Here is a 25,871-nt window from a genome sequence, read left to right as displayed (position 1 = left end):
AGCCAAAGTAATATTGAAGAAGAACACCAAAGTGGGAAGCATCACAATCCCAGACTTTAGCCTCTACTACAAAGCTGTAATCAAGACAGCATGGGATTGGCACAAAACAGACACATAAACCAGTGGAATAGAATAGAGACTCCAGAATTGGACCCACAAAAGTATGGCCAACTAATCTTTGACAAAGCAGGAAAGAATATCCAATGGAAAAAAGACAGTCTCTTTAACAAATGGTGCTGGGAGAACTACACAGCAACATGCAGAAGAATGAAACTAGACCACTTTCTTACACCATTCACAAAAATAAACTCAAAATGGATAAAGGACCAGAATGTGAGACAGGAAACCATCAAAACCCTAGAGGAGAAAGCAGGCAAAACCTCTCTGACCTCAGCCGCAGCAATTTCTTACTTGACACATCCCCAAAGGCAAGGGAATTAAAAGCAAAAATGAACTATTGGGACCTCATCAAGATAAAAAGCTTCTGCACAGCAAAGGAAACAATCAACAAAACTAAAAAGCAACCAATGGAATGGGAAAAGATATTTGCAAATGACATATCAGACAAAGGGCTAGTATCCAAAATCTATAAAGAACTCACCAAACTCCACACCCGAAAAACAAATAATCCAGTGAAGAAATGGGCAGAAGACATGAATAGACACTTCTCTAAAGAAGACATGCAGGGGCGCCTGGGTGGCGCAGTCGGTTAGGCGTCCGACTTCAGCCAGGTCACGATCTCGCGGTCCGTGAGTTCGAGCCCCGCGTCGGGCTCTGGGCTGATGGCTCAGAGCCTGGAGCCTGTTTCCAATTCTGTGTCTCCCTCTCTCTCTGCCCCTCCCCCGTTCATGCTCTGTCTCTCTCTGTCCCAAAAATAAATAAACGTTGAAAAAAAAAAAATTTAAAAAAAAAAAAAAAAAAAAAAAAGAAGACATGCAGATGTCCAACAGGCACATGAAAAGATGCTCAACGTCGCTCCTCATCAGGGAAATACAAATCAATACCACAATGAGATACCACCTCACACCTGTCAGAATAGCTAACATAAACAACTCAAGCAACAACAGATGGTGGCAAGAATGCGGAGAAGGAGGATCTCTTTTGCATTGTTTTTGGGAATGCAAGCTGGTGCAGCCACTCTGGAAAACAGTATGGAGGGTCCTCAAAAAACTAAAAATAGAACTACCCTACAAGCCAGCAACTGCACTACTAGGCATTTATCCACGGGATACAAGTGTGCTGTTTCGAAGGGATACATGCACCCCCATGTTTATAGCAGCACTATCAACAATATCCAAATTATGGAAAGAGCCCAAATGTCCCTCAATGGATGAATGGATAAAGAAGATGTGGTATATATATACAATGGAGTATTACTATTACTTGGCAATCAAAAAGAATGAAATCTTGCCATTTGCAACTACATGGATGGGACTGGAGGGTATTAAGTTAAGTGAAATTAGTCAGAGAAAGACAAAAATCATATGACTTCACTCATATGAGGACTTACAACACAGAACAGATAAACATGAGGGAAGAGAAGCAAAAATAATATAAGAACATGGAAGGGGACAAAACATAAGAGACTCTTAAATATGGAGAACAAACAGAGGGTTGCTGGAGTGGTTGTGGGAGGGGGACTGGGCTAAATGGGTAGAGGGCATTAAGGAATCTACTCCTGAAATCATTATTGCACTATCTGCTAACTAACTTGGATGTAAAATAAAAAAGTAAATAAATAATTTTTTAAAAATGACTATTTCTGTAAAACATAAGGAATTCATTTTAAAAAGGATATATAATAACTTACACCTAAAACATGGAGAGGAGAGGAGAAAGAATGGGTTCACACTTAATGAACATCAACTTACTATAGAATGCTATTGTAGTAGAGGTTATATACAAACCTACTTGTAACTATGTATCAAAAATCACCAATAAATGCAAAGAATACAGAGAAATAAATCTATTACTAAAGAAAATCAGCAACATAAGAAACACAAAGTATCACAGAAAATCTCCAGATACAACCACAAAACAAGTAATAAAATGGCAATAAATACATATCACTAATTACTGTGAATGTAGATGGACTAAATAATTAAATGATATAAGGTGTCAGAATGGATAAACCCATCTATATGCTGCCTATAAGAGACACATTTTAGACCTACAGACACCTGAAGATTGAACGTGAAGGGATGGGGAAACATTTATCATGTAAATGGGTGTCAAAAGAAAGCCAGAGTAGCAATACTTCTATCAGAAAAACTAGACTTTAGTACAAGCATTAACAAGAGACAAAGAAGAGCACTATATAATCATAACGAGGCAATCCAACAATAAGATATAAATTGTAAATATTTATGTATCCACTGTGGGATCACCAAAACATATAAAACATTTAATAATAAACATAAAGGAACTCATTGGTAAAAATACAATAATAGTTGGGGACTTTTACACTCCACTTACATCAATGGACAGATCATCTAAACAGAAAATCTGCATGGAAAAATGGCTCTGAATGACACACTGGACCAGATGGACTTAATGTATATATTCAGAGCATTACATCCTAGAACATCTAAATAAACACTGTTTCCAAGTGCACATGAAACATTCTCCAGAATAGATCACATATTAGGCCACAAACAGGCCTTAACAAATACAAAAAGATTGAAGTCATACTATGCACCTTTTGTGACCACATGCTATGAAGCTAGAAGCCAAGCACGGGAAAAAATCTGGAAAGACCACAAATACATGCAGGTTAAATAACATTACTAAACAATGAAATAAAAATTTTCATGGTTAACCATGAAATGAAAGGAGAAATTTAAAAATACATGGAAATAAATACAAATGAAGACACAGTGATCCAAAACCTTTGAGATGCAACAAAATTGTTCCTAAGAGGGAAGTTTATTAAAAACACAGACCTATTTTAAGAAGAAAAATCTCAAATAACAACCTAACTTTACACCTAAAGGAACTAGAAAAAGAACAACAAAGGAAACCTAAAGCTAGAAGGAGGGAGGAAATAATGAAGATTAGAACAGAAATAAATGATATAGAAACTTAAAAAATAGATTAATGAAACCAGGAGCTGGTTATATGAAAAAAATATAATAAAATTGATAAACCTGCATCCAGACTTATCTAAAAGAAAAGAGAAAGGACCCAAATAAAATCACAAGTGAGAAAGTAGAAATAACAACCAACATCACAGAAATATAATCATAAGAGAATATTATGAAAAATTAATATGCCAACAAATTGGAAAACCTAAAAGAAATGAATAAATTCCTAGAAACATATAAATTACCAAAACTGATGAAACCATAAGAAATAGAAAAGTTGAATAGACTGATAACCAGAAAAGAAATTGAATCTGTAATCAAAAAGCTCCCAACAAACAACAGTCCAGGATTGGATGGCTTTACAGGCTAATTCTACCAAACACTTAAGGAAGAGTTAATTCATATACTTCTCAAAGTATTCGAAAAAATACAATAGGAGGGAAAACTTCCAAATTCATTCTGTGAGGCCAGCATTACCCTGATAGCATAACCAGTGTGTAAAGACACCACAAAAAGAGAGAGAGAGAGAGAGAGACAGAGACAGAGACAGAGACAGAGAGAGAGAGAACTACAGGCCAGTATCGTTGATGAACATAGATGCAAAATCCTCAGCAAAATACAAATCCAACACTACGTTAAGAAAATCATTCACCATAGTCAAGTGGGATTTATTCCTGGGTTGAAAGGCTGGTTCAACATTTGCAAATAGATCAACATGATCATCACATTAAAAAAGAAGGGATAAGAACCGTATAATCATTTCAGTAGATGCAGAAATATCATTTGACCAAGTACAACATCATTTCATGATTAAAAAAAAAAACACTCAACAAAGTAGGTGTAGAGGGAACATACCTCAACATAATAAAAGCCATATATGAAAAACTATAACTAATATCCTAAATGGGGGGGAAATGAGAGCTTTTCCTCTATGGTCAGGAACAAAACAGGGATGTCCACTCTTACCACTTTTCTTTAACACAGTACTGGAAGTCCTAGCCACACCAATCAGATATCAAAAAGAAATAAAAGGCATCCAAGTCAGCAAGTAAGTAGTCAAATTTTCGCTATTTGCAGATTGTATGATACTATATATAGAAAACTTGAAAGATTCCACCAAAAATACCGCTAGAACTAATAAACTAATTCAATCAAGTCCCAGGATACAAAATCAATGTACAGAATTCTGTTGCATTTTTATACACCAGTTATGAAGAAGCAGAAATAGAAATTAAGGAATCTCATTTACAATTGCACCAAAAACAATAAGATACCTAGGAATAAACCTAACCAAAGAGGTGAAAGACCTGTGAAATACCAATGAAAGAAATTGAAAATGTCACAAAGAAATGGAAAGACACTCCATGCTCATGGATTGGAAGAACAAATATTGTTAAAATGTCTATACTGCCCAAAGCAATCTACGCATTTCATACAATCCCTATCAAACATCGACAAAATTTTTCACAGAGCTAGAACAAGCAACCCTAAAATTGGTATGGAACCACAAAGACTCCAAATAACCAAAGCAATCTTGAAAAAGAAAACAAAGTGGGAAACATTATAATTCCAGAGTTGAAGTTATATTACAAAGCTGTAGTGATCAAAACAGTATTGTGCTGACATAAAAATAGGTACACAGATCAATAGAACAGAACAGAAAGCCAAGAAATATAGTCACAAATATATGGTCAGTTATTCTTCAACAAAGCAGGAAAGAATATGCAATGGGAAAAGTACAGTCTCTTCAACAAATGGTGTTGGGAAAACTGGACAGCAACATGCAGAAGAATGAAAATGGACCACTTTCTTAAACCATACACAAAAATAAACTAAAAATGGATTGAAGACCTAAATGGGAGACCTGAAACCATAAAAACCCTAGAAGAGAACATAGGCAGTAACTTCTTTTCATCAGATGTAGCAACTTCTTTCTAGATTTGTCTCCTGAAGCAAGGGAAACAAATGCAAAAATAAAGTATTAGGACTAAAAATAAAAAGCTTCTTCACAGTGAAGGAAACAATCAACAAAACTAAAAGGCAACCTACAGAATGGGAGAAGTTATTTGCCAATGACATATCCGATAAAGAGTTAGTACCCAAAATATGTTAAAAAAAAAAAAACCTATATAGCTTAACACCCAAAAAATGAATAATCCAATTAAAAATGTGCAGAGGGCATGGGTAGACATTTTTCCAAAGAAGACATCCAGATGGCCAACAGACACATAAATAGATGCTGAAATAACTCATCATCAAGGAAATACAAACCAACACTACATTGAGCTACCACCTCACACCAGATACTAAAATCAACAACATAAGAAACAATAGGTGTTGGTCAGGATGTGTACAAAGGTGAACTCTCTTGCAAACTGGTACAGCCACTCTGGAAAACAGTATGGAGTTTCCTCAAAACGTTAAACAGAGAACTACCCTACAATCCAGCAATCTCACTACTAGGTATTTACCCAAAATATACAAAAATACTAATTGAAAGGGATACATGCACCTGATGTTTATAGCAGCATTATCTACAAGAGCCAAATTATGGAAATATGCCCAATGTCCATCGACCAATGAATGGATAAAGAATGTATGGTATATATATCCAATGGACTGTTATTCAGCTATAAATAAAAATGAAATCTTGCCAGTTGCAAGGACATGGGTGGAGCTAGAGACTATGATGCTAAACTAAATAAGTGAGAGAAAGACAAACACCATACGATTTCACCCAAATGTGGAATTTTAGAAACAAATAAACATGGGCGAGGGGAAGAGAGGAAAATCAAGAAACAGTCTCTTAATTATAGAGAACAAAACTTCCAGACTCATTCTATGAAGCCAGTATTACTTTGATTCCTAAACCAGACAGAGACCCAGTAAAAAAAGAGAACTACAGGCCAATATCCCTGATGAATATGGATGCAAAAATTCTCAATAAGATACTAGCAAATCGAATTCAACGGCATATAAAAAGAATTATTCACCATGATCAAGTGGGATTCATTCCTGGGATGCAGGGCTGGTTCAACATTCGCAAATCAATCAACGTGATACATCACATTAACAAAAAAAAAGAGAAGAACCATATGATCCTGTCAATCGATGCAGAAAAGGCCTTTGACAAAATCCAGCACCCTTTCTTAATAAAAACCCTTGAGAAAGTCGGGATAGAAGGAACATACTTAAAGATCATAAAAACCATTTATGAAAAGCCCACAGCTAACATCATCCTCAACGGGGAAAAACTGAGAGCTTTTTCCCTGAGATCAGGAACACGACAGGGATGCCCACTCTCAAGCTGTTGTTTCACATAGTGCTGGAAGTTCTAGCATCAGCAATCAGACAACAAAAGGAAATCAAAGGCATCAAAATTGGCAAAGATGAAATCAAGCTTTCGCTTTTTGCAGATGACATGATATTATACATGGAAAATCCGATAGACTCCACCAAAAGTCTGCTAGAATTGATACATGAATTCAGCAAAGTTGCGGGATACAAAATCAATGTACAGAAATCAGTTGCATTCTTATACACTAACAATGAAGCAACAGAAAGACAAATAAAGAAACTGATCCCATTCACAATTGCACCAAGAAGCATAAAATACCTAGGAATAAATCTAACCAAAGATGTAAAGGATCTGTATGCTGAAAACTATAGAAAGCTTAGGAAGGTAATTGAAGAAGATATAAAGAAATGGAAAGACATTCCCTGCTCATGGATTGGAAAAATAAATATTGTCAAAATGTCAATACTACCCAAAGCTATCTACACATTCAATGCAATCCCAATCAAAATTGCACCAGCATTCTTCTCGAAACTAGAACAAGCAATCCTAAAATTCATATGGAACCACAAAAGGCCCCGAATAGCCAAAGGAATTTTGAAGAAGAAGACCAAAGCAGGAGGCATCACAATCCCAGACTTTAGCCTCTACTACAAAGCTGTCATCATCAAGACAGCATGGTATTGGCACAAAAACAGACACATAGACCAATGGAATAGAATAGAAACCCCAGAACTAGACCCACAAATGTATGGCCAACTCATCTTTGACAAAGCAGGAAAGAACATCCAATGGAAAAAAGACAGCCTCTTTAACAAATGGTGCTGGGAGAACTGGACAGCAACATGCAGAAGGTTGAAACTAGACCACTTTCTGACACCATGCACAAAAATAAACTCAAAATGGATAAAGGACCTGAATGTGAGACAGGAAACCATCAAAACCTTAGAGGAGAAAGCAGGAAAAGACCTCTCTGACCTCAGCCGTAGCAATCTCTTACTCGACACATCCCCAAAGGCAAGGGAATTAAAAGCAGAAGTGAATTACTGGGACCTTATGAAGATAAAAAGCTTCTGCACAGCAAAGGAAACAACCAACAAAACTAAAAGGCAACCAACGGAATGGGAAAAGATATTTGCAAATGACATATCGGACAAAGGGCTAGTATCCAAAATCTATAAAGAGCTCACCAAACTCCACACCCGAAAAACAAATAACCCAGTGAAGAAATGGGCAGAAAACATGAATAGACACTTCTCTAAAGAAGACATCCGGATGGCCAACAGGCACATGAAAAGATGTTCAGCGTCGCTCCTTATCAGGGAAATACAAATCAAAACCACACTCAGATATCACCTCACGCCAGTCAGAGTGGCCAAAATGAACAAATCAGGAGACTATGGATGCTGGAGAGGATGTGGAGAAATGGGAACCCTCTTGCACTGTTGGTGGGAATGCAAATTGGTGCAGCCGCTCTGGAAAGCAGTGTGGAGGTTCCTCAGAAAATTAAAAATAGACCTACCCTATGACCCAGCAATAGCACTGCTAGGAATTTATCCAAGGGATACAGGAGTACTGATGCATAGGGGCACTTGTACCCCAATGTTCATAGCAGCACTCTCAACAATAGCCAAATTATGGAAAGAGCCTAAATGTCCATCAACTGATGAATGGATAAAGAAATTGTGGTTTATATACACAATGGAATACTACGTGGCAATGAGAAAAAATGAAATATGGCCTTTTGTAGCAACGTGGATGGAACTGGAGAGTGTGATGCTAAGTGAAATAAGCCATACAGAGAAAGACAGATACCATATGGTTTCACTCTTATGTGGATCCTGAGAAACTTAACAGGAACCCATGGGGGAGGGGAGGAAAAAAGAAAAAAAAAAAGAAAAAAAAAAAAGAGGTTAGAGTGGGAGAGAGCCAAAGCATGAGAGACTGTTAAAAACTGAGAACAAACTGAGGGTTGATGGGGGGTGGGAGGGAGGAGAGGGTGGGTGATGGGTATTGAGGAGGGCACCTTTTGGGATGAGCACTGGGTGTTGTATGGAAACCAATTTGACAATAAATTTCATATAATAAAAAAAAAATTATAGAGAACAAACTGATGATTACCATAAGGGAGGTGGGTGGAGAAATGTGTTAAATAGGTGATGGGGATTAAGGAATGCACTTGTGATGATCACTGGGTGATGTATGGAAGTGTTCAATCACTGTATTGTACACCTGAAACTGTTATTTTAACTAACTGGAATTTAAATTAAAACTTTAAATAGATGTGAGAGATGTGTGTGTGTGTGTGTAATATATACATATAATATGTATATGTTATATATATTATATATATGTTATATATATTATATATAATATATTATTATATATTTATATTATATATATAATTATATGTGTATATATATATATATATATATAATTATATGTGTATATATATATATATATATATATATAATGGAATATTAGCCATGAAAAAGAATGGAATCTTGCCATTTGTGACAACATGGATGGAGCTAAAGAGTATAATTGTAAGCAAAATAATTCAGTCAGAAAAGAAAGACAAATACCATATATTTGCACTCATATGTGGAATTTAAGAAACAAAACAAATGAGTAAAGGCAAAAAAAGAGAGACACAAAGAACAGATTTTTAAGTATAGAGAACAAACTGATGGTTATCAGAGGAGAGGTGAATGAGAAAATGGGTTCAATAGGTGAGGGGATTAAGGAGTGCGTTTGTCATGATGAGCACAAGTTGATGTATGGAATTGTTAAGTTACTATATTGTACACCTGAAACTTATATAACTTAGCTAACTGGAATTAAAAACTTTTTAAAAATGCAAATAAATCTGTAAGACACAATAAAGAATTTAGGAAGGTCTTGCTTATCACTTGAACTTATACCATGGCTGACTGACCCTGCAGCATCCGAGCTTTGCTGCTGCCTAAGAAAAGCTACTAACTTTTTGGCATCCTAATTTGGCATTCACAGATCCTAAATGCCTAGACCTGACTCTCAACTGAATCTTCATATGGTCTACCATATAGACTGTTCCCACCTCAGCACCAGATGTGCCAAACTGAAAGCAGGCACAGGCTAAACAAATTCCAAATTAACAAAATGAACTTTAAATGAACTCAGACTCAGATAATTGCAGATTTGGGTCACCCTCCTGTGGAGCTTTAAATTTATGAAACTATCCTGGGTTCTGGCTGGACCATTTGGGACAGTTGCTGATGTCCACAGGGAAAGGCTTGTTCTCTGATCAGACCATCTGAAATTGATCTGCTGATTGGTTCTATATGTCTGATACAGAAAGTGATTGTATTCTTCTGATTTCTGCAAAAGCTACAAATTGGGGGAGAGCACATCAGAGGAAATGTGACCCCTCCCCCACTCCTGACAAATTGGAATCTTGAACCCTCCTTGGGACTTGGTGGTTCTGTTTGGCTTTCCAGATTAGTGCCAGTTTACAAAAATGTATTGATAGCTCCACTGCCCTCACCTTTCTCCTGATGCGCAAGCCTTAGTAAGGCAATTTGCTTATTAAATGCAGCTGTCCCCAGAAAGAGAGTGATCTTTTCTAAGCTGCTCATTGGATAAATTATTGGGACAAAGTGGTAAGAAGTACAAAAACCATTTTTAATTATTTGAAAATTCAGAATTTCGTCTTGACCAATTCCTGGACATGATACGTCTTTCTGGTTAAACTGTATAATAATGTTTGCCTATGAAAATACTCTTAAACTTCTTGTATACAACTCTTCCAGATAAAAGATTGGGATGGAAGGAAGAGAATATTATAAAATTCTGTTGCTAATTCAGACACACAGGTTTTGTGACAGTGGAGAAAAAACAAAATCCTGACACCTGGGGAGGCATGGGTAAAGGAGAAGGGCATTAATCATCTTTGATTTTTAGGACTATACCTGGAAATATTCCTCTCCTTCCTAATAAAACCACATGTTGTCTTACCTGCTGCCAAGAGTGCTTTGAATTCAAACTGACTGCTGAGTCTAAGGTCACATCTGACTGAACTGACTAGGAGATAGCAGGATGTGGCCACAGCTCCCACACCTTCTGTACAGAACACCTCCCAATGTCATCCATACTCACAAAGCAGAGTAGCTGATGTCATGAAGAAACAAAACTGTTTGGATCCAGTTTCCTTCAGGAGACACTCCCATTGAAATCAAAGAATGAACTGAACTTTTTGTACTGGACTGGAAACTCTAGGATAGGAGGCCTGCACTGGGAGACCCCACTGGAGATCATGTTAACCTACACTGCCTGATTAATGTATGTGATGCCCTAACATTTGTAAACTCTTTTTGTCCAAGAGTACTGCATATGCCTTCTGGAATTATACTTGTGTGTGAACCCTGACTATCCTGGCACTGCCTCAGCCTTGGAAGGCATTTAGGTCAGCATCAATATACAGGCCAGGCTGGTGCTGTGCTTGGACTGATCCTCAAGCCAGATAAAAAAAGGTTAATACAGAAACTTGAGGAAGTTACCTGGCTGTTGAAGAGACATAATTATAATAATGTTAGGTTCTATCTGGCTAAATCTAAGACCCCTGAGGGCATAACTGAGGATTACACTACAGGTTGGGCTTACTTTGCTGCCTGGGAACCTACTGACAGACACCTTGGCCAAAAGCCAATGGGGTGGACTGTGCAGTAAAAGAGTTCACATGACAGGCCTGAGAATGCAATTCTTAGAAAAAACTGCTTGTGGGGTGCCTGGGTGGCTCAGTCAGTTAAGTGTCCGACTTCAGCTCAGGTCATGATCTCATTGTTCATGAGTTCGAGCCCTGCATCGGGCTTTGTGCTAACAGCTCAGAGCCTGGAGCCTGCTTCAGATTCTATGTCTCCCTCTATGTTCCTCCCCCACTCGCAGTCTGTCTCTCTCTCAAAAATAAATAAAGATTACCCAAAAAAAGTCTTAAAAAACAAGAAAGAACTGCTTGTAAGTTTGGCCCTTGGATGGCATTTGAAGACCTGGATTTTAAGAGGGTCCACCATCCTCTTAAGGGTAACAGTGGTTTACTGCGTGTCTAAACTATACAAACAGTATGGCTTATGCTGAATATCTGTTTTCCTTTTGAGAGTCTGGAGTTTGGGTATGTACTGTGCAGAGAGTGCCTGTGTGACCAACCACTAATAAAAACATCGAGTCTCAAATGAACATCCTTGGTAGACAACATTTCACATGTGTTGTCATATTTTGATGCTGGAGGAATTATGCATTTGCTATGTGACTGCTCTGGGAGAGGAATCTTAGAAGCTTGTTTCCTCTGGACTTTGCACCATGTGCCTTTTTTCTTTGCTGTTTTGCTTTGTGTCATTTTGATTTAATAAACCTTAGCCATTAATACAGCTATACAGTGAGTTCTAGGAATCCTAGTGAATCACCAAACCTGGAGATAATCTATGGGACCTCCAACACAACAAGAGTATTCATAGGAGCTTTATTTATAATAACAAAAAACTGGATGGGGTGCGGGAAATCTCAAATGTCCATCAACAAGTGAATGGTTAAATGATACATCCATACACTGGGCTATTATACAGCAATGAAAACAAATGAACTAATTCTACATACATCGTATGGATGAATCTCATAGACATATTGTTGAGTGAAAAAACAAGATGCAAAAAAATACATATTGTATGATTTTATTAATATAAAGCTAAAAAATGGACTACTTATTTATGGTGATTGAAGTTTGAATGGTGGTTAATTTTGGGAGCTGGGGGATGTTAATAACCAGGAAGAGGCACAAGGGAGGCTTCTGCAGTGCTGATAATGTTCCATATATTGATTTGAGTTGTGTGTTTACTATGTAAAACTGTATCCATTTTTACATTTAAGATTAGCATACTTACTTCATGTATATTATGTATATTATACTATAAGAAATTACCAATGAAAATACTCTAATGTCCATTGATGGATGAAAAGATAAACTAATGTGATGTGTATATACAATGGAAAATTTTTCAGCCTTGAAAAAGAATAAAATTCTGACACAGTACAAAATGGATGAACCTTGAAGACATTATTCCAAGTGGAATAAACCAGTCACAAAACAACAAATATTGTATGATTCCACATATATGAGGTACCAAGAGTAAGCAAATTTATAGAGACAGAAATAGTGATGATTTCCAGGGACTGGCAAGAGGAGAACATGGGGAGTTACTGTTTAATGGGCACAGTTTCAGTTTGGGAAGATGGAAAAGTTGTGGAGATGGGCGGTGGTGATAGTTGCACAACATTGTGAATGTGCTTAATACCGCTGAACAATTAAAAATGGTTAAAATGGTAAATTTTAGGTTATGTATATTTTTTACTACAATAAAAAAGAAAAAAAAATGGAAGAAACAGTGGATAAACCTGGTTGTGATATCAATGTCAGTTAAATGTGTACTTTCCAGAATGAATCCTGGAATATGACCAACGCATTGACAGCTTTCTAGTTCTGTCCCTAAAAGTGAAGCAACACTAAAAAGATAGCATATTTGATAAGTTTCATACTTAGGATAAAGCAGGAGCAAAAATAAAATCCCCAAGAAAAATGAGTTCCAATAAAAAAAAAGGTAGTACTAGTTCTGTCAGTACTGACATGAAATGATATTTAATATAAATTTTGGAGAAAGAGAGGTTGAGAACAAGCTTTTTGTGTATAGTGCTATCGTTATAAAAGGGAAAAAGTGTGTGAATAAATGAACTATTTCCTCATTGTAGGAGGTATTAATGTAATAATTGTCTTTTCAGAGACAAAAAAATTCAACTACATGTAACATAGATATAAATGATCAGATTCTAATTTCAAAATGCTAAACTATAAAAAAGAAGACATACTCAGGGAAATAAAGCGGATGTGTGTATACATACATACACACACATATACATAATATTTATAGACAGATGTGCAGATTCTATATAAATTTTCACTAAAACTACACCTTGGGGTGCCTGGTGGCTCAGTCAGTTGAGCATCTAACTTCGGCTCAGGTCATGATCTCACAGTTCATGAGTTTGAGCCCTACATCGGGCTCCGTGCTGTCAGCAATGGAGCCTGACTGAGATTCATTCTCTCTGTGTGTCTCTCTCTCTTTCTCTCTCTCAAAAATAAATAAACAAACATTTTAAAAGTTAAAAAAATAAATAAAATTACACCTTTTGTAGCTTTCTGATAGTTCAAGTCTTCCCCTTTCTTAAGTTTTCAAAAATATTCCTCTAGCAAATGAATTTTACTCTATGTATAAGTTTCCACAAAATTTCCTATCAGACACAATAATATTTTGACTTATTTGGATAAGTTGTGTTGTTCCATTGAATTTAAAATGTGTCAATTAAATTGAAGGACTCCAAGTAAATTCATTTCAGTTTTTCAGTTTAGTATGCCATCTTTAAGCTGATGAGGGTTTGTTCAGCTTTACTGAGGCATAGTCTACATTGATAAGTTTGGTAGTCAATATAGTTTTTGCAGTTTTCATGGGATTTAAGGAAATTCAGCATTTGAATATCGGTAATAGAATTCTATCATTCGTAGAACTATTAATTTTCATGTGCATTCTTTTCTCTCATGTAGATTATGTGACTTCTTTTTTATAAGAGAATAAAGTTCTTTAAGAACAGAGATAAATGGGGGCGCCTGGGTGGCTCAGTTGATTAAGCGCCCGACTTTGGTTCGGGTCATTATCTCACAACTTGTGGGTTTGAGCCCTGTGTCAGGCTCTGTGCTGACAGCTCAGAGCCTGGAGCCTGCCTCGGATTCTGTGTCTCCCTCTCTCTCTTCCCCTCCCCTGCTCATGCTCTGTCTCTCTGTCTCTCAAAAATAAATAAACATTTAAGAACATTTTTAAAAAACAGAGATAAATGCATACTCTCTCTTGGAGAGCCCTAAAGTACTCAGTATGAACTTGTACATGATACAGATAGTAACTTTGAGGTACAGAACTTAGTTTGTTGTATCAGGAAGTGTAAATCTAATACAAAAAAAAAATGTTTACTCATTGGATTTGTGCCCTAGAAAGATCTTGAGCATTTTTTAACTCTATCTTAGGATGCAACAGTAGAATGAAACTTAGTGGACGACCCTACAGGCACATGGGAGTCCTTGGAACTTCAAAACTCTATGACATTCGGAAAACTATCTTTACCTTCACTCCACAGGTAAGTGGAATAAGATTTAGATGCACTGAGATGAATGGAAGTAAGACAAACAGTACAGAAATAAAGCATTTACCAAAGTTAGGACAGGTGTCAGAGTTCATGGGGCCTTGCACATATTAAGTTGCTCAATAAATATTTGTTGAGTTGGATTGAACTGAGCTTGTAGCACAGAACTATGCCAAGTGATCGTGGCTACCAAGAGTAGTCCTATGTGTTGCAGAAACAGTGACTAGGGATTTTATAAATGTTGAAGTACTTTTAAAAAGTACTCCTTTTAAATGTTAAAAATAAGATTCTATTTGTTCTTTATGAACAAAATATAACCTCTTTTACTTAGTTACTAAACTGTGTTCTCTTTGTTTTGGGCAGAGGCCCTTTTTACATTGATATTCTCTTCTAAACAAAAATGTCAGTACTGTTTCAGCCGTGATTATACACATTGTTAGCCTGTTATTGGCCACATTATAATAGTAAGCCCAATTATATGTGTGTATAGGAGGAGAAACTATTTTCTGGAAAGAAAGCTTAAGCTCCCCATTTATCGTCTTACATCTGAAATTGTGCATCTGAGGTAGAGACAAAAGAGTAATGTACCATAGATCCTATTTCTGACCTTGCCATTTGCTAGCCATATGGCTTTGTTAATCCACTTAGTGTCTCTGCCTTATTTTTATCTATTAAAAGAAGAAAAGCCGTCACTCATTTGTTATATGATTAAATAAAATTATGTACTTGAAAACACTTTGTAAACTAGAGTACACTGTAAAAATGTCAAAAATTATATGTACCAATTGACTATCAGATTCTTTGGAAAGAATTAGGCACTATAGTTGCCTCTGTGATGTGTTATATACCTTTGTGAATATGTGAGTACTTTAAAATATTATTTGACAGTTATAAGAGTAAGTTATTCTAAGCTGTTATTTTTCTCCTTCTTTTTCTCAGTTTATAGACCAGCAACAGTTCTACCTGGCTCTGGACAACAAGATGATAGTAGAAATGCTTAGAACAGACCTCTCCTACCTCTGTAGCCGCTGGAGGATGACAGGCCAGCCCACCATCACCTTCCCCATTTCACACACCATGCTTGGTAAGGTTGTATGAGGCAAGGAACAAATGTATTTGGGGACTAAGTCATGTGGTTAGCCCTTCAAAGTCTTAGAGTCACTGGAAAGCTTCTCATTATCATTTATTCTTTCAGCAGTTATTTCTTAGCTCCTATTTTTGTGCCAGGCATTTATCTAAGCACTTGGGCTACATGGAGCAAATAAGGCAGATGAGTAGATAGAATTCTACTCCCATGGAGCTTATGTTTTAGAATAAATATGTAACAAATGAACCAATGTTCAAGAATATTTCAAATGGTTTGAGGGTTATAATTCTGAAAATGTAATAGAATAACTTGCAGGCTACTTGGGGGCTAATTGGTTTTTAGGTCAATTGCAGAAACTTTATAATGTAATTCATTTTAAAGACAGTAATAATACATTCTGCATCTGTCTTACCCCAGTGGAGCACCAAGATTTTATAGATAAGTTCCCACACTTACCCTTCCAAGTCTTGCCTAACTGAAGCAGTAAAATCTAACAAGGAGAAGTGAAAAGGCTTTCAGTTTAGCTTTCCTTTACTGGCTGGGCTTCTTAACATTTCTTATTTGAAACTGGGTGAAAGGCTTTATTATTCTCTCAGTTCCTGGAGGACTAGAGCCAATACTGAAGCACTGTTTCCTTCCTATGTCTCTGCTATTGCTTCCAAAAGCCTGTTTATACTGCCAAAGGAAGTAGAATTCCTTTTCATTAGAGAAGAATCCTTTGTCATAAATCATTCAGTGTCCAGACCGGCTGTTAGGAATTTTGATCACATCTCTAAAGTGCTTCAAAAGCAGAGGAATTGAGGAAGTAGGGTAGTCTTTCTTCTTTTTGCCTTTCTTCTTTATTTAAGACAACAAGTTCCTGATTAATAAACATTATGTTCCCAGACTTGTCTTCAGAAACTATAAAGTCTAATTGGAGAGGCAAAGCTGATACACAAAAATAATAGAAACAATCAAAGACAGTATATAAAGAAGAACCAAAGCATTGGATTAGTATTTTTAAGTGAAGGTAATCAAGTTGTTAAAGAAAATCTCTTGACTGAGATGGGAATTATCAAGACTTTTTGGGATGGGTAGAATTCATATGGGAGGATAGAAGAAGAAAAGGCAGTTTAGGTAAGGGGGAAATACCATGAATGAGACCTGGAGACAGGGATGAGCTGGACTTGTTTTTTTTTTTTTTAATATGAAATTTATTGTCAGATTGGTTTCCATACAACACCCAGTGTTCATCCCAACAGGTGACCTCCTCAGTGCCCATCACCCACTTTCCCCTCCCTCCCACCCCCCATCAACCCTCAGTTTATTCTCAGTTTTTAAGAGTCTCTTATGGTTTGCCTCCTTCCCTCTCTGTAACTTTTTTTCCCCCTTCTCCTCCCCCCTGGTCTTCTGTTAAGTTTCTCAGGATCCACATAAAAGTGAAAACATATAGTATCTGTCTTTCTCTGTATGACTTATTTCACTTAGCATAACACTCTCCAATTCCATCCATGTTGTGACAAAAGGCCATATTTCATTCTTTCTCATTGCCAAGTAGTATTCCATTGTATACATAAACCACAATTTCTTCATCCATTCATCAGTTGATGGACATTTAGGCTCTTTCCATAATTTGACTATTGTTGAAAATGCTGCTATAAACATTGGGGTACAAGAGCCCCTATGCATCAGCACTCCAGTATCACTTGGGTAAATTCCTAGCAGTGCTATTGCTGGGTCATAGGGTAGTTCTATTTTTAATTTTTTGAGGAACCTCCATACTGTTTTCCAGAGTGGCTGCACCAGCTTGCATTCCCAACAACAATGCAAAAGAGATCCTCCTTCTCCGCATTCTTGCCACCATCTGTTGTTGCTTGAGTTGTTTATGTTAGCTATTCTGACAGGTGTGAGGTGGTATCTCATTGTGGTATTGATTTGTATTTCCCTGATGAGGAGTGACGTTGAGCATCTTTTCATGTGCCTGTTGGACATCTGCATGTCTTCTTTAGAGAAGTGTCTATTCATGTCTTCCGCCCATTTCTTCACTGGATTATTTGTTTTTCAGGTGTGGAGTTTGGTGAGTTCTTTATAGATTTTGGATACTAGCCCTTTGTCTGATATGTCATTTGCAAATATCTTTTCCCATTCCATCGGTTGCCTTTTAGTTTTGTTGATGGTTTCCTTTGCTGTGCAGAAGCTTTTTATCTTGATGAGGTCCCAATAGTTCATTTTTGCTTTTAATTCCCTTGCCTTTGGAGATGTGTCAAGTAAGAAATTGCTGCAGCTGAGATCAGAGAGGTTTTTGCCTGCTTTCTCTAGGGATTTGATGGTTTCCCATCTCACATTCAGGTCCTTATTCCATTTTGAGTTTATTTTTGTGAATGGTGTGAGAAAGTGGTCTAGTTTCATTCTTCTGCATGTTGCTGTGTAGTTCTCCCAGCACCATTTGTTAAAGAGACTGTCTTTTTTCCATTGGATGTTCTTTCCTGCTTTGTCAAAAATTAGTTGGCCATACTTTTGTGGGTCAAATTCTGGAGTCTCTATTCTATTCCATTGGTCTATGTGTCTGTTTCTGTGCCAATACCATACTGTCTTGATGATTATAGCTTTGTAGTAGAGGCTAAAGTCTGGGATTGTGATACCTCCTGCTTTGGTTTTCTACTTCAATATTACTTTGGCTATTCAGGGTCTTTTGTGGTTCCATACAAATTTTAGGATTGCTTGTTCTACCTTCGAGAAGAATGTTGGTGCAATTTTGATTCGGATTGCATTGAATGTGTACATAGCTTTGGGTAGTATTGACACTTTAACAATATTTATTCTTCCAATCCATGAGCATGGAATATTTTTCCATTTCTTTGTATCTTCTTCAATTACCTTCCTAAGCTTTCTATAGTTTTCAGCATACAGATCTTTTACATCTTTGGTTAGATTGATTCCTAGGTATTTTATGCTTCTTGGTGCAGTTGTGAATAGGATCAGTTTCCTTATTTGTCTTTCTGTTGCTTCATTATTAGTGTATAAGAAGGCAACTGATTTCTTTACATTGATTTTGTATCCTGCAACTTTGCTGAATTCATGTATCACTTCTAGCAGACTTTTGGTGCAGTCTACCCGGTTTTCCATGTATAATATCATGTCATCTGCAAAAAAATGAAAGTTTGACTTCATCTTTGCCAATTTTGATGCCTTTCGTTTCCTTTTGTTGTGTGATTGCTGATGCTAGAACTTCCAACACTATGTGAAACAACAGCGGTGAGAGTGGACATCCCTGTCATGTTCCTGATATCAGGGGGAAAGCTCTCAGTTTTTCCCCACTGAGGATGATATTAGCTGTGGGCTTTTCATAAATGGCTTTTATGATGTTTAAGTATGTTCCTTCAATCCCGAATTTCTTGAGGGTATTTATTAAGAGAGGATGCTAAATTTTTGTCAAATGCTTGTTCCGCATCAATTAGCATGATCATATGGTTCTTATCTTTTCTTTTATTAATGTGATGTATCACATTGATTGATTTGCAAATGTTGAACCAGGCCTGCATCCCAGGAATGAATCCCACTTGATCATGGTGAATAATTCTTTTTATATGCTGTTGAATTTGATTTGCCAGTATCTTGTTGAGAATTTTTGCATCCATATTATCAGAGATATTGGCCTATAGTTTTTTTTTTTGTTTGTTTTTTTGTTTTTTTTTTGCTGGGTGTCTGGTTTGGAAACCAAAGGCATGCTGGCTTCATAGAATGAGTCTGGAAGTTTTCCTTCCCTTTCTAATTTTGGAACAGCTTGAGAAGGATAGGTATTATCTCTGCTTTCAATGTCTGGTAGAATTCCCCAGGGAAGCAATCTGGTCCTGGACTCTTATTTGTTGGGGAATTTTTGATAACTGATTCAATTTCTTTGCTGCTTATGGGTCTGTTCGAGTTTTCTATTTCTTCCTGTTTGAGTTTTGGAAGTGTGTGGGTGTTTAGGAATTTGTCCATTTCTTCCAGGTTGTCCAGTTTGTTGGCATATAATTTTTCATAGTATTCCCTGATAATTGCTTGTATTTCTGAGGGATTGGTTGTAATAATTCCATTTTCATTCATGCTTTTATCTATTTGGGTCATCTCCCTTTTCTTTTCAGAAGCCTGGCTAGAGGTTTATCAGTTTTGTTTATTTTTTCAAAAAACCAACTCGGTTTCATTGATCTGCTCTACCATTTTTTTAGATTCTATATTGTTTATTTCTTCTCTGATCTTTATTATTTCTCTTCTTCTGCTGGGCTTAGGGTGTCTTTGCTGTTCTGCTTCTAGTTCCTTTAGGTGTGCAGTTAGATTTTGTATTTGGGATTTTTCTTGTTTCTTGAGATATGCCTGGATTGCAATGTATTTTCCTCTCAGGACTGCCTTTGCTGCATCCCAGAGTGTTTGCAATGTTCTTTTCATTTTCATTTGTTTCCATATATTTTTTAATTACTTCTGTAATTGCCTGGTTGACCCATTCATTCTTTAGTAGGGTGTACTTTAACCTCCATGCTTTTGGAGGTTTTCCAGACTTTTTCCTGTGGTTGATTTCAAGCTTCATAGCATTGTGGTCTGAAAGTTTGCATGGTATGATCTCAATTCTTTTATACTTATGAAGGGGATATTTTGTGACCCAGTATGTGATCTATCTTGGAGAATGTTCCATGTGCACTCAAGAAGAAAGTATATTCTGTTGCTTTGGGATGCAGAGTTCTAAATATATATGTCATGTCCCTCTGATCTAATGTATCATTCAGGGCCCTTGTTTCTTTATTGATTCTCTGTCTAGATGATCTATCCATTGTTGTAAGAGGAGTATTAAAGTCCCCTGCAGTTACCACATTCTTATCAATAAGGTTGCTTATGTTTGTGATTAATTGTTTTATATATTTGGGGGCTCCCGTATTTGGCGCAGAGACATTTATAATTCTTAGCTCTTCCTGATGGATAGACCTATAATTATTACATAATGCCCTTCTTCATCTCTTTTTACAGTGTTTAATTTAAAGTCTAGTTTGTCTGGATAAGTATGGCTACTCCAGCTTTCTTTTGACTTCCAGTAGCATGATAGATAGTTCTCCATCCCCTCACTTTCAATCTGAAGATGTCCTCAAGTCTAAATGAGTCTCTTGTAGACAGAAAATAGATGGGTCTTGTTTTTTTATCCATTCTGATGCCCTATGTCTTTTGGTTGGAGCATTTAGTCCATTTACATTCAGTGTTATTATTGGAAAATATGGGTTTAGAGTCATTGTGATGTCTGTAGGTTTCATGCTTGTAGTGGTGTCTCTGGTTCTTTGTGGTCCTTGCAACATTTCACTCACAGAATCCCCCTTAGGATCTCTTGTAGGGATGGTTGAATGGTGATGAATTCCTTCAGTATTTGTTTCCTTGGGAAAACCTTTATCTCTCTTTCTATTCTGAATGACAGACTTGCCTGATAAAGGATTCTTGGCTGTATATTTTTTCTGTTCATCACATTGAAGATTTCCTGCCATTCCTTTCTGGACTGCCAAGTTTCAGTAGATAGGTCTGCCACTACCCTTATGGGTCTCCCTTTGTAAGTTAGAGCCTGTTTATCCCTAGCTGCTCTCAGAATTTTCTCTTTATACTTTTATTTTGCCAGTTTCACTATGATATATCATGCAGAAGATCGATTCAAGTTACTTCTGAAGGGATGCCTTTTGGATTTCAATGCCTTTTTCCTTCCCCAGATCAGGGAAGTTCTCAGCTATGATTTGTTCAAGTACACCTTCAGCCCCTTTCTCTCTTATTTTTTTAATTTTATTTTTTATTTGTTAAAATTTCCATCCAAATTAGTTAGCATATAGTGAAACAATGATTTCAGGAGTAGATTCCTTAATGACCCTTACCCTTTTAGCCCATTCCCCCACCCACAACCCCTCCAGCAATCCTCAGTTTGTTCTCCATATATGAGTCTCTTCTGTTTTGTCCCCCTCCCTGTTTTTATATTATTTTTGTTTCCCTTCCCTTATGTTCATCTGTTCTGTGTCTTAAAGTCCTCATATGAGTAAAGTCACTTGATTTTTGTCTTTCTCTATCTGACTAATTTCACTTAGCACAATACCCTCCAGTCCCATCCACATAGTTGCAAATGGCAAGATTTCATTGTTTTTGATTGCCGAGTAATACTCCATTGTGTGTGTGTGTGTGTGTGTGTGTGTGTGTGTGTGTGTGTGTGTATACCATATCTTCTTTATCCATTCATCTTCAATGGACATCTGAGCTCTTTCCATACTTTGGCTATTGTTGATAGTGCTGCTATAAACATGGGTGTGCATGTGTCCCTTCAAAACAGCACACCTGTATCCCATGGATAAATGCCTAGTAGTGCAATTGCTGGGTTGTAGGGTAGTTCTGTTTTTAGTTTTTTGAGGAACCTCCATACTGTTTTCCAGAGTGGCTGCACTAGCTTGCATTCCCACCAACAGTGCAAAAGAGATCCCCTTTCTCCGCATCCCCGCCACCATCTGTTGTTGCCTGAGTAGTTAATGTTAGCCATTCTGACAGGCGTAAGGTGGTATCTCATTTTGGTTTTGATTTGTATTTCCCTGATGATGAGTGATGTTGAGCATTTTTCATGTGTCAATTGGCCATCTTGATGTCTTCCTTGGAGAAGTGTCTATTCATGTCTTTTGCCCATTTCTTCACTGGATTATTTGTGTTTTGGGTGTTAAGTTTGATAAGTTCTTTATAGATTTTGGATACTAACCCTTTATCTGATATGTCATTTGCAAATATGTTCTCCCATTCTGTCGGTTGCCTTTTAGTTTTGCTGATTTGTTTCCTTCGCTGTGCAGAAGATTTTTATCTTGATGAGGTCCCAGTAGTTCATTTTTGCTTTTGTTTCCCTTGCCTCCAGAGACGTGCTGAGTAAGAAGTTGCTGAGGGCAAGATCAAAGAGGTTTTTGCCTGCTTTCTCCTTGAGGATTTTGATGACTTCCTGTCTTACATTGAGGTCTTTCATCCATTTTGAGTTTGTTTTTGTGTATGGTGTAAGAAAGTGGTCAAATTCTTTCTACTGCATGTCTTTGTCCAACTTTCCCAGCACCACTTGCTGAAGGGACTGTCTTTATTCCAATGATATTCTTTTCTGCTTTGTCAAAGATTAGTTGGCCATACGTTTGTGGGTTCTCTATTGTGTTGCATTGATCTTAGTGTCTGTTCTTGTGCCAGTACCATACTGTCTTGATGATTACAGCTTTTTAGTATAGCTTGAAGTCTTAGATATGATGTGTCCTGCTTTGGTTTTCTTTTTCAAGATTTCTTTGGCTATTCGGGGTCTTTTCTCATTCCATACAAATTTTAGGATTATTTTTTCTAGGTCTATGAAGAATGGTGGTATTACTTTGATAGGGATTGCATTGAATATGTAGATTGCTTTGGGTAGTATCAACATTTTAACAATATTTGTTCTTCCTATCTAGGAGCATGGAATCTTTTTCCATTTTTTTTGTGTGTGTCTTCTTCAATTATTTTCATAAGCTTTCTATCGTTTTCAGTGTATAGATTTTTCACCTCTTTGGTTAGATTTATTCCTAGGTATTTTATGTTTTTTTGTGCAACTGTAAATGGGATCAATTCCTTGATTTTTCTTTCTGTCACTTCATTGTTGGTGTATAGGAATACGACCGATTTCTGTGCATTGATTTTATATCCTGCAACTTTGCTGAATTCATGAATCAATTCTAGCAGTTTTTGGTGGAATCGTTTGGGTTTTCCATATAGAGTATCATGTCGTCTGCGAAGAGTGAAAGTTTGACCTCTTTCTGGCTGATTTGGATGTCTTTTATTTCTTTGTGTTGTCTGATTGCAGAGGCTAAGACTTCCAATACTATGTTGAGTAACAGTGGTGAGACTGGACATCCCTGTCTTATTCCTGACCTTAGGGGGAAAGCTCTCAGATTTTCCCCATGGAGGATGATATTAGCATTGGGTCATTCATATATGGCTTTTATTATCTCGAGGTATGCTCCTTCTATCCCTACTTTCTTCAGGGTTTTTATCAAGAAAGGATGCTGTATTTTGTCAAATGCTTTCTCTGCATCTATTGAGAGGATCATATGGTTCTTGTCCTTTCTTTTATTGATGTGATGAATCACGTTAATTGTTTTTGCAGATATTGAACCAGCCCTGCATCCCAGGTATAAATCCCGCTTAGTCGTGGTGAATAATTTTTTTAATGTATTTTTGGGTCCAGTTGGCTAATATTTTGTTGAGGATTTTTGCATCCATGTTCATCAGGGAAATTGGTCGATAGTTCCCCTTTTTAATGGGGTCTCTGTCTGGTTTTGGAATCAAGGTAATGCTGGCTTCATAGAAAGAGTTTGGAAGTTTTCCTTCCATTTCTATTTTTTGGAACAGTTTGAAGATAATAGGTGTTAACTCTTCCTTGAATGTTTGGTAGAATTCCCCTGGAAATCCATCTGGCCCTGGACTCTTGTTTTTTGGCACATTTTTGATTACTAATTTGATTTCCTTACTGATTATGGGTCTGATCATATTTTCTATTTCTTCCTGTTTCAGTTTTGGTAGCATATATGTTTCTAGGAATTTGTCCATTTCTTCCAGATTACCCATTTTATTGGCATATAATTGCTCATAATGTTCTCTTATTATTGTTATTTCTGTTGTGTTGGTTGTGATCTCTCCTCTTTCATTCTTGATTTTATTTATTTGGGTCCTTTCCTTTTTCTTTTTGATCAAACTGGCTAGTAGTTTATTAATTTTGTTAATTCTTTCAAAGAACCAGCATCTGGTTTCATTGATCTTTTCTATTGTTTTTTTGGTTTCGATAGCATTAATTTCTGCTCTAATCTTTATTGTTTCCTGTCTTCTGCTGGTTTTGGGTTTTATTTGCTGTTCTTTTTACAGCTCCTTAAGGTGTAAGTTTAGGTTGTGTATCTGAGATCTTTCTTCCTTCTTTAGAAAGGCCTGGATTGCTATACAGTTTCCTCTTATGACTGCCTTTGCTGTGTCCCAGAGGTTTTGGGTTCTGGTGTTATCATTTTGATTAGCGTCCAAATACTTTTTAATTTCCTCTTTAACTGCTTGGTTAGCCCTTTCATTCTTTACTAGGATGTTCTTCAGTCTCCAAGTATTTGTTACCTTTCCAAATTTTTTCTTGTGGTTGATTTCGAGTTTCATAGTGTTGTGGTCTGAAAATATGCACAGTATGATCTCGATCTTTTTGTACTTAGGGCTGATTTGTGTCCCAGTATATGGTTATTCTGGAGAATGTTCCATGTGCACTGGAGAAGAATGTATATTCTGCTGCTGTAGGATGAAATGTTCCAAATGTTTCTGTTAAGTCCATCTGGTCCTGTGTATCATTCAAAGCCATTGTTTCCTTGTTGATTTTTTATTAGATGATCTGTCCATTGCTGTGAGTGGGGTGTTGAAGTCTCCTACTATTATGGTATTACTGTCGATGAGTTTCTTGATGTTTGTGATTAATTGATGTACATATTTGGGTGCTCCACATTTGCCGCATAAATGTTTACAATTTTTAGGTCTTCTTGGTGGATAGACCCCTTGATCATGGTATAATGCCCTTCTGCATGTCTTGATAGAGTCTTTATTTTAAAGTCTAGATTTTCTGATATATGTATGGCTACTCCGACTTTCTTTGGTTGACCATTAGCATGATAGACGGTTCTCCATCCCCTTATTTTCAATCCGAAGGTGTCTTTAGGTCTAAAGTGGGTCTCTTCTAAACAGCATATAGATGGAGTTGTTTTCTTATCCATTCTGTTACCCTATGTCTTCTGATTGGAGCACTGAGTCCATTGACATTTAGAGTGTGTAGTGAAAGATATCAATTTATTGCCATTATGATGTTTGTAGAGTTGGAGTTTCTGGTGGTGTTCTCTGGTCCTTTGTAATATTTGTTGCTTTTGGTATTTATTTATTTATTTATTTATTTATTTATTTATTTATTTTTCATCTTTTCTACCCTCAGAAAGTCCCCCTTAAAATTTCTTGCAGGGCTGGTTTAGTGGTCACAAACTCCTTTAATTTTTCTTTCTCTGGGAAACTTTTTATCTCTCCTTATATTATGAATGACAGCCTTGCTGGATAAAGAATTCTTGGCTGCATATTTTTATGATTCAGCACACTGAATATATCCTGCCACTCCTTTCTGGCCTGTCAAGTTTCTGTAGATAGGTCTGCTCCAAACCTGATCTGT

At 36.8% G+C, this 25,871-nt stretch overlaps 1 protein-coding gene across 6 annotated transcripts in view; it reads left to right on the top strand.

Annotated features, from left to right (window-relative positions):
• Window positions 1–25,871, top strand: part of PHKA1 (phosphorylase kinase regulatory subunit alpha 1) — a 175,147-nt gene that overhangs the window by 93,124 nt on the left and 56,152 nt on the right. For all 6 annotated transcript variants that reach the window (XM_045472339.1, XM_045472342.1, XM_045472341.1 and 3 more), the window contains exons 15-16: window positions 14,477–14,586; window positions 15,532–15,676. In XM_045472339.1, the coding sequence (XP_045328295.1) occupies window positions 14,477–14,586; window positions 15,532–15,676 (255 nt within the window). The remainder of the gene's footprint in view (window positions 1–14,476; window positions 14,587–15,531; window positions 15,677–25,871) is intronic.

Source organism: Leopardus geoffroyi, chromosome X (genome assembly GCF_018350155.1).
Source record: "Leopardus geoffroyi isolate Oge1 chromosome X, O.geoffroyi_Oge1_pat1.0, whole genome shotgun sequence".
Classification (NCBI taxonomy): domain Eukaryota; kingdom Metazoa; phylum Chordata; class Mammalia; order Carnivora; family Felidae; genus Leopardus; species Leopardus geoffroyi.
Note: the sequence above shows the minus strand (reverse complement) of the source record. Positions and strands in the feature narration are given on the sequence as shown.